This window comes from Typopeltis vanoorti, chromosome 14, assembly GCF_054136105.1.
Source record: "Typopeltis vanoorti isolate ZY-2024b chromosome 14, IOZ_Tvanoo_1.0, whole genome shotgun sequence".
Taxonomy (NCBI): domain Eukaryota; kingdom Metazoa; phylum Arthropoda; class Arachnida; order Uropygi; family Thelyphonidae; genus Typopeltis; species Typopeltis vanoorti.
This window is the reverse complement of record NC_143562.1, coordinates 5,344,531-5,358,549: the sequence shown is the minus strand read 5'-3', so window position 1 is coordinate 5,358,549 and position 14,019 is coordinate 5,344,531. Positions and strand designations below refer to the sequence as shown.

The window sequence follows — 14,019 nt, the reverse complement described above, 5'->3', positions numbered from 1 at the left end:
AGGAATTTGTAACTTTTTCCAAAAACGTATTGCAATATAATTTGTACAAAATTTATAGCACCTTTTTTTGTGTAATATAATTTATTAGTATGCTAGGTATAAATTTATGTCCACATTTGGCTGTACTCATGAAATTTTTTTCATATACAACTAAAAATGTAATTTGTGTTTAGCTCTTGGACACCATAGATATTTTGCAAGCATAATTGCAAATTAGCAGAATGAGTGACTTGTTCCCTGACAAAATACTCACCCAAGTTACTGGTAAGTGCTTTGTCAGTGAATAGGTTCAAAGTGAAGTATGCAGGTATTGTGCTAATGATGGTTAGTGAATGAACATGTGGGTTACATGGAGCTGCCTGTGCAACAATGATATAGCTGGAAAGTGGTTGACTTAAAGAGCATTGCATTGTTATGTTGTTTCAAAATGCATTAATAAAATTGATATCAGCATACTCTTCATTTGGTAACTTAGTATCTTTTCAGTAAATGGACAGACATCAAACTAATAAACACAATCAAATGTTTTACACCCTTAAAAAATACTTGTAAGACTATATAACTAGGTCATAACACTGAACTTTGTCAGATACCTTCTAGAACATCCCATATATGGGATAGTTGAATTATAGCATTATAAATTAAAATCTTAATCAAATTTTGCAGTTAATTACTCTCTTGCTTTTGTGTGTGTGTGTGAACGCTGAAATCTTCTTTACATATCTTTTTATTGTTTATAGAAAATACATTTGAAGTAATTGTCAGAAAAAGTAGCCGTGGATTAGGCCTTAGTATTTATGGAGGCCGAGACCTGCCATACAAGGATCCCATTCATCAGTTAATTCGAATTCGTAAGCTTTATCCATTGCAGGCAGCTGTGGAATGTGGGAAACTAGAGATTGGCGATGTTATTTTAGAAGTAAATGGAAAACCTGTGACTGGGTTAACAAATACTGTAAGTAGAAAATTTTTGAAATGTTTGGGGTATCACCAAATATAATAATCCACATTCTTTTACAACAAACCAATATGCATGTATTAGTAACATATGTTCATTTTCCACGAAAACTTCCAGAATTGCTAATGCATATCTGTCACCATTGAGAGCTTAAAAATTCCACTATAATACAGGGTGTCCCAAAATTCACGCAAGAAGTAATTTTGATAGAAAACACAGGTTTTTAATTAAAAATTGTAATTTCTTATGGATTCATAAAGTATACAGTATAGGGTTATGCATGGAATAGTATATCAGGTAAATGCCCTCCACGGCTTTGCTGGCACACACGCACTCTTTTGTCGAAATTTTCCATGACCATTTTGCATAAATGTGGCTGAATTTCGTTGATACAGCGCTCGGTTTCCTCCTTCAAGGCGTGGGTGGTCGTGAGCTTGTTTTGCATAAACCTTAGACTTCAAAAAACCCCAAAGAAAAAAGTCCAACGGCGTTAAGTCACATGATCTGGGCGGCCAATTCTGATCACCAAAACGGGAAGTTACATGACCAGGAAATGACTCATGCAGTAATTGAATTGTTTCTCAGGCTGTATGGCATGTGGCACCGTCTTGTTGAAACCACATGTTGTCCACATCCATATCTTGCAATTTAGGCACAATAAAACTGGATTATCATGTCGTGATAGTGAGCACCATTAACTGTTATTGCCTTACCAGCCGCATTTTCGAAGAAGAATGGACCGATGATGCCTCCAGCCCAAAATCCGCACCAAACAGTGACACGTTGTGGATGCATTTGTTTCTCAACAATCACTCGTGGATTTTCTGAACCCCAAATGCGACAATTTTGTCGATTAATGAAGCCATCAAGATGAAAATGAGCCTCATCGCTGAAGATGATTTTGTTCGAAAAATAAGCATCCACTTGTTGTTGTTCCATAATCCATTCAACAACCTCTCTTCGCTGTGTGTGGTCAGTAGGCTTCAGTTCTTGAGTCAATTGAACTTTGTAAGCATAAAGATGCAAATTATTCATGAGAATACGCTGTAGAGAGCTTCTCGAAATGCCCAATTCAAGACCACGGTGCCGAATTGATGTTCTTGGACTCTCAGCAACACTCTCACGAACTGCTTCAATGTTTTCTGTTGAACGACTTGTTGAAAAATAGCCAGAGTGTATAAGATCACTAATGATCAAGTTTCCTTGAATTTTTTAATTAATCTTTTCACAGTTGATGAAGTTAAATCACTATTCTGACCATATTTTGTACGAAAATTGCGAACTGTAGCTGCCAAACCTTCATTATTTTTAATAACCCTGAACTGTCAGCTGTCACGCTGTCTTTTTTTTCTCGTTGGCAACACTTTACTGCACAAATAGCACTAAATTTAAATCTTGCATGAATTTTGGGACACCCTGTAGAAGTCTGTTCCAGCACAAAGTACTAATTGTGAAGTCAAGAATGGAGAAGTGATCAATTCCAAGCCGTTCTTTTTCATTTGTCTCCATTGTCACATACATACAACATGACCTGTCAGGATGACGTTTCTTCATTGTGTGCTTTCACAAAATCAGCCAGTTTGCATACCAGAAGGCTGTATACAATCTGCATACAACAATATCCCAAGACCTTACCAGTAGGGGATATTGTTGTCTTCTTGTTTAAAGAATTTACATGATGCTATTTGATACTCTATTGCTTGTTTTAGGAAACAAATTGATGAAACCAGCTTTCATCACCAATGACAATGTTCATAAGACATTTTTTCCCTCAGCAACATATTGTTGAAGCATCCAACAACATCAGACTTCCTAATAATTCAAGGTCATTATCAGCTCCTGCATTGCATTGCATGGCACTTTAATGGTCTTCTTCATTGTGCGCATGCACCTGCTTTTTGCATTGTGTCATTGGCAGTTTCATCAGCCTTTTACCAGTACATACAGGCATCTCTGTATATGTACATAACTAAATTGCCCACACATGCCTGAAGCCAAACTATTTTTCCTCTGGGCAGCTGTTTTGTAAGAGAAAATTATGAGAATGTTGTGACACACATATGCTTGACTCATGTTTCATTATGTAGTGAATAGATGTTGCTATCATTCATGTATTTAATAGCGTGTGAAGTTTGGCTTAGTAAATATATACATTCAGACTATGCTCATTATGTTTGCTGCAACTCTTGTATTTGCTAAATCATTTCCCTAATATTACATGATTTTGTACATATCTGAACTGAAATGTGTTAAATTAGCATAAAAGTTTTATTAGTATTATTACGAATTTAAAAACTGAAAACATTTTGTTTTGCTTTTTTTTTTTATAATTATCTAAGTGAATAGCTTATTCAGTAGATTTATGCAACATGTCTTATTTTAGAAAACAGTAAATTTGAGTGGATATTTAATACATTTGTCAAGCGGTCTCTGTTTATTTACTTTAATTTATTTATTTAAATATATTTACTGCGTTTTTTACAGTATTTGTATATTTCAGTGCAGATATAAGTACACTTCAATAAGATATCCATGGATGATGCACTACTCCAAATCATTCAGCACACTTTCAAATCATTATTTTCTTCAAAACAGTGACAGTTGGTGTGGATAGATATATGATTATCTTGAAAGAGTCCTTTGAAACAGCAAAAATGTAATAAGATTGTACACATGGTTAGAAATTCAGAAATATCCTAGAAGCATGTTTTGTTTTGTGTGTGTGAGAGAGAATCCCACCTGTAAAAGGTTGGAAATCTATAGTGCATTACTTAGAGTGAGCTAAGAGCCAGATCTCTGCTCTAGAAATCAAACATGGTACCATCACTCTTCAGAAAAATCACTGGATCTTGCTTTCTGTTCAAAAAGACTGTACATCTTTTTTCACAGAAGACTGGGCATATGGCAGTATCTAGGTTAACCGCAGAAGTCTAAAACGCAGCTGGAACACATTCAGCACCACAATGTGGAATACTGAACTTGGGTGATATCTGGTCAGTCTGTAGCAACTAAATCTCCTTTTCTTATGCCATCCCTTTAGTGTGCCTGTTAGTAGTCCTGGATATATAACACCAGCAAACAGAGCATTAAGCTATCACATATGAGGAAATATATATATGTAGGTGTTGATGTAGCATTAATACCCTCCAAAGGAAAGACCAAGTCTCAGTGGTATAAAATACCACTTGTTTGTAATGATTTTCATTGCCTATTATAATACTACCACTTTGATTATTGAATCTGAAAGTGGATAGAAATCATTTTGCATTCCAGAGCAAGATCCAGATTACATTTTACATTTCTTCTAACATGTGTAATATACTGGAATGAACCTAATGGCTGGTGCTACTTTTGTCCATAATTCCACCTCTTTCTTTGATGGTTCTCTTCCATCTTAGAATAAAGCCAGTCTTCTGGCTTCTCACATGAAATGTGGATGGATATTTATCCTTGAACTTGCAATTAATGCTGGAGTTCCTTGTGGCTTCATTCTTTTACCTACTGTGTTTTGGTTATATATCAACAACATTTTCATTTGACTGCACTGCAAATCCAATTCGCAGTTTTCTTGATAGCAGTTTGTCAGATCAGCAAAACTTCCATAATATGAACCTGCTGCAGTTCTGAATTCTGATCTCCAAATTGTTCTTCATTGAGGTTCTGATAATTTTGCTAATTTAGTAGTAAAATGCAATTCTGTCTTATTTCTTGCAAAAAAAGAGAGAGAGGTGAGATTTCCCTCCTTGGAATAACCAAAATCTAAAACTTTCACTTTCTTTGCATAAATATATTACAAATATTGCCTCCGTAACATCCAAGAAATTAGATTTTCTCTTTTAAATAAATATATTACAAATATTGCCTCCTTAGCATTCAAGAAGTTAAGTTTTCTCAAGACATTATGTTACTTCTGACTAGCCATTAGTCCTATCTAAATCAGATTCAATATAGGGTAGTGTTCCTTAAATATACTTGACTCAATATAAAAGAGAGCAATTAGCTTAATAAATGATTTATCTCTCACAAATCCACTTTCCACTCATGTTCACACAGACAGCAAATCCTGCTGCTTGCCTTTTCTACAAAGACTGACAGGAGAGTTGATTGTAGGACAAAATAAATTAATAGCTCATATTTATGAAAATAAGGGGTTTTATGAAAATGAAAAAAATAAAAAAGGGGTGCTTAAGGGTCAAAGCTGTATAACTGAGAGGAGACCTCCACATAGCCTTTAAAAGGAATGCGGAGAACCGACCATGGCTTCTGACCTAATGTCCAATCCTCACCTTCTCGTGGTGCACCTGTTGGGTATCTACCTGGATACTGAACGAACGAGGATGGGCTGGCAGTTTGGGATTTAGCCGAACAAATTGTATTCTTATTGGCTTAAACCAATATACAAAATTTCATGCCGGCTGGGGCGTCGCCTGGTTAAACAAAGCCCCCGTTGTTTTCTTCAGGGAACCAGGATGAACAGCGAAAAGTCAGCTACTGGAACAAATCTGAAAGCACACCCCAACTCAATATCACCAGAGGTAAAGATGGGTACTATTAACATGAGAAGCCTGATTGGCAAAGAAATGGAGCTAGCTGAGGAATGAGATAAGTACCAGATCGACATAATAGGAGTGACTGAAACAAAAAAGACAAAAACTGGTGAGATCTTTCTGAGCAATAAATACAAAATGTTATATTCAGGCAATGACAATCAAGGAAAAGAAAGAGTAGCCTGAGTATTCAACACTAAATATGAAGCTAATCTTCTTGAATGGCAGGCAGTCTCAAGTAGAGTGATGTTCGGCAAATATGAGAATGGGGAACTGGACAATGAGACTTATTTGTGCCTATGGTCCCACAGAAGGCTCTACTTAGAAGTGGAGAAATGTTTTGAGACTCTAGAGAAAGCTACTGACACAATGAAAAAGGAAAAATTGGTCCTTGTTGGGGATCTAAATAGCAGAGTAGGAAATGATTGTGAGACATACAAAAATATTTGGAGAAAATTTGAAGAAAAGAGCAAAGCTAATAATAATGGCAAATATTTGTTGGATTTCTGCTCAGGACATGGACTGGTTATTACTAACACCATGTTCCAACATAAAAATGTGCACAAATTCACATGGAGAGAAAAGGCAAGAAATAAGAAAAGTCTCATTGACTATGTTATTGTTGATAGTGATGTTTTCTTCTTGTGCAGGACACCAGAGTGCACAGAGGATTTGAAATTGGAAGTGATCACTATTTAGTCTTGAGCAGGATAAAATTGAATTTCATATTGAAAAGAATGACATGTAAGAAAGTTTTAAAGCGACTAAAAGTTGAGCGGCTCTCAGATGTGAACTGCATACTAAAATACACAAAGATTATTGAAGAAAAAATGAAAGAGTTTGAGAACAAGAACCAAACCTTGGCGATTCAGTGGCAAACCTCGAAGAAAATCCTGATTGATTCAGCCAGAGAGGCATGTGATGTGGTTGTCTGCAAGGATAGAAAAATCAAAACTCCCTGGTGGAAAAGAAGAAATCATATCAAAAGTTCCTGGCAAATAAGTCAGCTTATGCTCTTAGAGAATACAGAGACAAATGTAAGAAAGCGAAACACTTTGTAAAACTAGCTCAACAAAAGTCATGGGAGGACGTTGGCAAGAACATAGAAAATAAATATCAAGAAGGTGGTAAGATATTCTGGAGGTTGTTGAAGAAGCTTAGGAATGGAGGAAAGAGTACTGTAAAAGGAGTTACAGATGATAAAGGTGACATGAAATCAGGAGAAAAAGATATCCTTGAAGTATGGAGTAATTACTTCGAAAAATTGCTAAATGAAGCAAGCAGTGATAGCACAGTGGTAAAAAACACTCAACAGGCATACAGTCAGGAATACATATCCATACTTGAAGTAGAAAAAGCCATCAAAAGTTTGAAATGTGGAAAGGCAGCAGGAGTAGATGATATTCAACCAGAAATGCTGAAGTATGGTGGTATAAAAGTCTTACAGTGGCTGCACTGCATAGAAAGCCTGGACAGAGGGACGAATTCCCGATGATTGGAGTAGAGCTCTCATAGTGCCCGTATATAAAAAGGGAAATAAAACTGAATGTAAGAATTACAGAGGTATTTTCCTAATGAGTGTTCCTGGCAAGATCTATGCAAGTATACTTGAGAAACGGTTGAGAAGAATTGTGAAAGTAAAGCTTGGTGAAGAACAAGCTGGATTCAGTCCAAATAGAGGCTGTCAGGATCAGATCTTCACTTTACGACAAATAGTTAAGAAAGCATGGGAATATAACAAAGATCTGTATTTAAGTTTTGTCGATCTGGAAAAGGCATATGACAAGGTGCCAAGAGAGAAGCTATTCAATATGCTGCAGTTATATGGTGTCAATGCGGCATTATATCAAGCAATACTTAGTCTTTATTTGAGTTGTAAGTCAGCAGTTAGAATTGAAGGAAGTACAGGAAGATGGTTTAATGTTAAATTTGGTGTGAGACAAGGATGTACATTATCCCCTTTGTTATTCATTATCTATATGGATCACATTATGAAGGAAAGTGGTATTAAACATGATATCAAAATTGGAGATGTTAACGTCAGCACTTTGCTTTATGTGGATGATGTTATACTTCTAAATAAATCATCTACAAGTCTGCAAGATTCTCTGGCTAAATTGAATAGCTGTTGTAATAGATATGGTATGAAGGTCAGCAATAAAAAGACAATGAAAATAGACAGAATCATTGAAAATGTCAACTGTGTTGTGAATGGAGAACCTGTGGAACAAGTGAAACATTTCAGCTACTTAGGCATGATTTTTACTGAAGATGGTAAATTAAATATAGAAATAGATAATAGAATCAGCAAAGCTGGTATGGTAGGAAGTCAATTGAATAAATTCATATGGAATGAGAGAGAAATTAGTCAGAACACTAAATTAGCTATATAAAAGACAGTGTTCAAACCAGTTTTAACGTATGGTTCTGAGAGCTGGGTCAGAAGTAAAACACTTGACCAAAGACTAGAAACCGCAGAGATGAGAGTCCTGAGAAAGATTAGTGGTGTGAACAGATGGCATCAATGGCAATATCATATTAAAAACGAGGATATTAGGAAAGAACTTGACATTGTCAGCATCCAGGAATGTGTTAGCAGAGCTAATCTCAGGTGGTATACATTCACTTAAACAGAATGGGCGAGGAAATATTAGCAAAACAAGTGTTCTTTGCCAGGTTGGCAGGAAAACGACCGAGAGGAAGATCAAGATATAGGTGGATTGATACGGTACAATGTGCCTTAGACAATAAAAATATAAGATCTGATAATTATAATATTGGAGTCTTGACAAGTAACAGACTGATCTGGAGGAAAATTGTAGATAGGAAGTTTGTAATGATGTAAATTTTTCATGTAGTACTATCATATCCTGTACACCCATTGAGGGTACATGTCAGGAATTTGATGATGATGATGATGAGTCTGTTAAATTTGAAAATGATTTTTAATTCATTCTCATTGCTACCTGTTTTAGAAGTCTTCAAAAATTCATGGAATTGAAAAAACAGATATTATGATGATTAATCATTTATATAAAAATTCAGCTGCATCTATAATTCAGGAATATGAAATTTCCAGTAGAAAGGTGATTAGACAAAGAGATAATATCATCTAAACTCTTCATAACAGTATTAGAAGAAACATTTTTAAAAATCTCGAATGGAAAACTAGAGGAATTATAGTAAACAGAAAAGCGAGTGCTCGAGGATCAAAGCTGTATAACTGGGAGGTGACCTCCATGTAACCTTTTAAGGAATGCGAAGGGCTTCTGACCTCATGTCCAGTCCTCACCTTCTCATGGTGCACCCTGTTAGGTATCTACCCAGATACTGAACAAGCAAGCAAGCATAGGCTGTCAATTTGGGATTTATCCAACCAAATTGTATTCTTTTTGACTTAAACTACAATGTAAAATGATGGTACAAAATGGCAAAATTTCTTGCCGGCTGAGGCATTTCCCAGTTAAACAAGACCTGCACTGTTTTCATCAGGGAATCAGGATGAACAGCCAAAATCAGCTAATAGCACAAATCTCAGAATATATCCTAACTCAACATCAGCAGAGCTCAAGGTTGGTATTATCAACCTAAGAAGCATCAATACTTCTTAGGTTGATAGTACTAGCAAAAGAATTGGCTAGTACCAGATCGACATACTAGGCGTGATTGAAACAAAGAAGACAAAAACAGGTGAAATCTTTCTAAGGAACAAATACAAAATGTTATTTTCAGGCAATAACAATCAGAGAAAAGAGGGAGTAGCTGTAATAGTCAACATTAAATATGAGGATAATCTTCTTGAATAACATATCAAGGCAATATCAAGTCGAGTGATGTGGGCAGATATCAGAATGGGGAACTGGACAATGAGAACAGTGAGACTTATAGGTGCTTATGGTCCCACAGAAGGTTCTAATAAGGAAGAAGTAGAGAAATGTTTTGAGGAATTAGAGAACGCAGCTGGCACAATGAAAAGGAAAAGCTGGTCCTTGGAGATCTAAACAGCAGAGTAGAAAATGATTATCAGACATACAGAAATGTTTTGGGAAAATTTGGAAAAAGCGCAAAGCTAATAATAATGACAAAGGCATGCTGGGTTTCCATTCGGGACATGGATTGGTTATTACTAACACCATCTTCCTACATAAAAATGTGCACAAATTCACATGGAGAGAAGATGCAAGATACGAGAAAAGTCTCATTGACCATGTTATAGTTGACAGTGATGTTATCCCACTGGTTCAGGACACAAGAGTACACAGAGGATTTGGATAGGAAGTGATCATTATTTAGTTTAGACTAGGATAAAATTGAATTTCATATTGAAAAGAAGAGTGTATAAGAAAGTTTGACATGGAATTAAAGTTGAGCTGCTTTCACAGATGAACTGTACACTCAAATAGCATTGAAAAAATGCAAACAGCATTGAAAAAAAAAATCAAAGGCTTTGAAAACAAGAACCAAATCTTGAATATTCAGTGGCAAACCCTGAAGAAAACATTGATTGATTCAGTCACAGATGCATGTGGTGAAATTGTCTATAAGGATAGAAAAATCAGAACCCCATGGTGGACTCAGGAAGTTCAAGAGACACTCAAGGAAAAGAAAAAAGCATTTCAAAACTTCCTGGCAAGTAAGTCAGCTTGTGGTCTTAGAGAATACAGAGAAAAATGTAAGAAAGCAAAGCACTGAGTAAAACTAGCTAAACACAAGCATGGTTAGACTTTGGTAAGAACAAAGAAAATAAATATCAGGAAGGCAGCAAAATATTTTGCAGGCTATTAAAAAAAGCTTAGAACTGGAGGAAAAACTACTGTAAAGGAATCAGGGATGATAAAGGTTACATAAAAACTGAAGATAAAGATATTCCAGATGTTTGGAGTAATTTTCTTTGAGATGACTGCTAAATGAAGCAAGCAGTGCCAGCATGGTGGTAGAAAACTCCTAACAGTAATGCAATCAGGAACACATATCCATACTTGAAGTAGCAAAAGGCATCAAAACCTGAAATGGGGAAAAGCAGCTGGAGTAGATGAAATTTGACCAGAAATACTCAAATATGGAAGTATAATAGTTTTACAGTGGCTGCATTGTATAATTCAGAAGGCCTGGTCAGAAGGTCAAATTCCAGATAATTGGAGCAGAGCTCATGCTACTCATCTATAAAAAAAGAGAAATGAAGCCAAATGTGAGAAGTACTGAGCTATTTCCATACCAAGTGTTCCTGATAAGATTTATGCAAGTATACTTGAGAAACAGCTAAGAAAAATTGTGGAAGAGAATGCTGGATTTATATCAAATAGAGAGTCCATTGGAAGTGGCATATGCAGTTCATGGCACTAGGCTGCTGAAGACCATTGTTCATTCTATTCTAGTCACTGACTAGAGGAATTTTTACTGTGCCTTTTTTCTACTATTCCTGAGTTAGTCAATCTCTGGCATGGCAATTCGGTTTTTTTCCTCTTGGAAACTTGGGTTTTTCATCCCATACTTTCGAGAAAATCAACCGTAAAACCCACACTGTTTTCAGACAGTAAAAGCATGGTGTTAGGATTAGAGTCTATGAGATGGCAGAAATTCTCAGCTGTCTCTCTTCACCAGAGGTCATTTATAATTAGTGATAGTTTTGGACCAACTATTTCTGATTGGCCACCAGGAGATCAAAGTTCCTCCTCTGTCCTCGCCTAATCCCTATATGGGAATACAAGCATTTGCTGATGGCTGAAAAGTTGTCAGGATCAAATTTTCACTTTAAGACAAATAGTTGAGAAATGTTTGAAATATAACAAGGATTTGTGTTTTGTACGTCTGCAGAAGTCATATGACAAGGAGCTAAGAGGAAAGCCCTTCAAAATGCAATGGTTATATGGTTTAAATGAGACATTATATAAAGCAATACATAGGCTCTGTTTAAGATGTGAATCAGCAGTTAGAATTGAAGGAGGTAGAGGAATATAGTTTGATGTAAAATCAGGTGTACAACAAGGGTGGGGTGTGCATTATCTCCACTGTTATTCATTATCTCTATGGATCACATTTTGAAGGAAAGTGGTATTAAATCTGATAAAAAAAAAAATTGGTCATGTTAATCTTAGCTCTTTACTTTATGCAAATGATATTATACTTCTGAATAAATCCAGTAGTGTGCAAAATTTGCTGACTAAATTGAATGTCATAATATATTTGGTATGAAAATCAGCAATAAAAAGACAAAGACAATGAAAATATGCAGAAACATTGAAAAGATCAACTGTCCTGAATGATGAGCCTGTAGAACAAGTAAAATATTTCAGCTATTTAGGCACAATTTTTAGTAAAGATAATAAATTAAATATGGAAATAGACAACAGAATTAGTAAAGCTGGTATGATAGAAAATCCATTGAATACATTTATATGGAATAAAATAAAAATTAGTCAAAACACTAAATTAGCTGTATACAAGACAGTGTTCAAAGTAATTTTAACTTCTGGATCTTAGATCTGGGTTAAAAATAAAACACTTGATCAAAGAATGAGGACCTCTGAGAGTTCTGAGAAAGAACAGTAGAGTGAACAGATCGTATCAAAGGCAGTATCAATTATGAAGGTATTAGGAAAGAACTTGCCATTGTTAGCATTCAGGAATGTGTTAGTAGAGCTAATCCCACGATGGTCTTAAATACACCATATCAGCTGAGAGTTGCATGGTCTTAAATAAAATGTGAGTGAAAATTACAAAACAAGTGTGCCTTTCCAGTCTGGCATTAAAAAGACCAAGATGTAGATGGGTTGATATTAAAAAGTACCTTAAAAGACGAAATATAAGATCTGATAATGTTGGGAGTCTTGACAGATAATAGATTAATGTGGAGGAAATTTGTTGATTAGAAGTGAGTAATGATGTAACTTTTTCATGTAGTACTATCATAATTATCCTGTACACCCCTACGTGTACATATTAGAAATATAATAATGATCAGAAAAGAGAGTTAAATTACCCACAGTTTTCTGCATGACATTTTTCATTTAAAAAGTCAGCCTCAGCGGAATAAATTTTGACAAATGATTGATAAATTGATATAAAAGCCAACAATAAATGTAAACTGATGGGGGGGGAACAGACATCATCATTAAATTCCTGACATATACCCTCAAGGAATGTACAGGATATTATAATCAGATTTGAGATAGGTTGAATCCCCTCCTAATGAGGGGTTACTGACGTATTAATGCAGCCAGTTCACCACTCCACTGCTGCATACCCTAAGGGTGATATTCATGACTGTATCCGTGTGTGTTCACGGGGCCAGTTTGCCTGCTTGCAGGATGAAAACTCCAGATCAGAGGGGGGGGGGGGCAGGGAGAGAAACCCTGCAGTCTAACTTGGCTATGGCTTAGGAAGATTCTTAAGCTCCTCACATTGTCGACGGGAATCGAACCTAGGACACTCCTTCCCCAGGCATATGGTTGCAGAGCGCATAGCCACTAGGCTAACCATGCAGGACATTATGATAGTAGTACATGAAAAAATTACATATTTACTAACTTCCTATCAACAATTTTCCTCCAAATCAATGTTATCTGTCAAGACTCCAACATTATCAGATCTTATATTTCTATCTTCTAAGGCACTTTTTAACATATCAAATCCACCTATATCTTGGTCTTCCTCTGGGTCTTTTTCCTGCAACCTGGTTGAGAACACTAATCTTTCCTCTCCCATTCTGTTTAAGTGATCGAGATTAGTTCTTTCCTAATATCCTCGTTTTTAATTTGATATTGCCATTGATGCCATCTTCTTAAGGATACGTGCATAAATCTTACCATCTGTTCATATCCCTAATCTTTCTCAGGACTCAAGACCACATATCTGTGGTCGCTAGTCTTTGGTCAAGTATTTTATTTCTAACCCAGCTCTGAGATCCATAAGTTAAAATTGGTTTGAACACTGTTTTGTATACAGCTAATTTAATGTTTTTTGACTAATTTCTCTCTTATTTCATATAAATTTATTCAGTTGACTTTCTACCATACTGGCTATGTTGATTCTGTTGTCTTTTATCATATTTATTTTACTGTCATTACTAAAAAACCACAACTGAGATGGTTTGGACACACTGTACGCATGAATGCAGACAGACATCCTAACGTCCTAATCAATACTTTTCCAACTGAAAAAAGAAGACCCAGAAGACCAAGAATTACCTGGCTGAAATTAATAAAGAATATCTCAGGATGCAGAACATATAAGGAACTTTTTTGAACAACAAGGAATAGAGAAGACTGAAAGATCCTGCTCAAGAGAAAACTCAACCCGTCTTAGACGGAAGAAAAGAAGAAGAAGAAGGACTAAAAATTGTACCTAAGTAGCTGGAAAGCTTGTTCTATAGGTTCTCCATTCACAATGTAGTCGATATTTTCAATGTTTCTGTCTATTTTCATTGTCTTTGTCTTGTTATTGCTGATTTTTATACCAAATTTATTACAACAGATATTCAATTTAGTCAGGGAATTTTGCAGACTTGTACAGGAT

General features: G+C 35.7%; 1 protein-coding gene across 1 annotated transcript in view; it reads left to right on the top strand.

Annotated features, from left to right (window-relative positions):
- Nucleotides 1-14,019, top strand: part of LOC150099138 (tyrosine-protein phosphatase non-receptor type 13-like) — a 470,034-nt gene that overhangs the window by 375,291 nt on the left and 80,724 nt on the right. Inside the window, exon 27 of the mRNA XM_090403679.1 lies at nt 741-955. Within this exon, the coding sequence (XP_090259805.1) occupies nt 741-955 (215 nt within the window). The remainder of the gene's footprint in view (nt 1-740; nt 956-14,019) is intronic.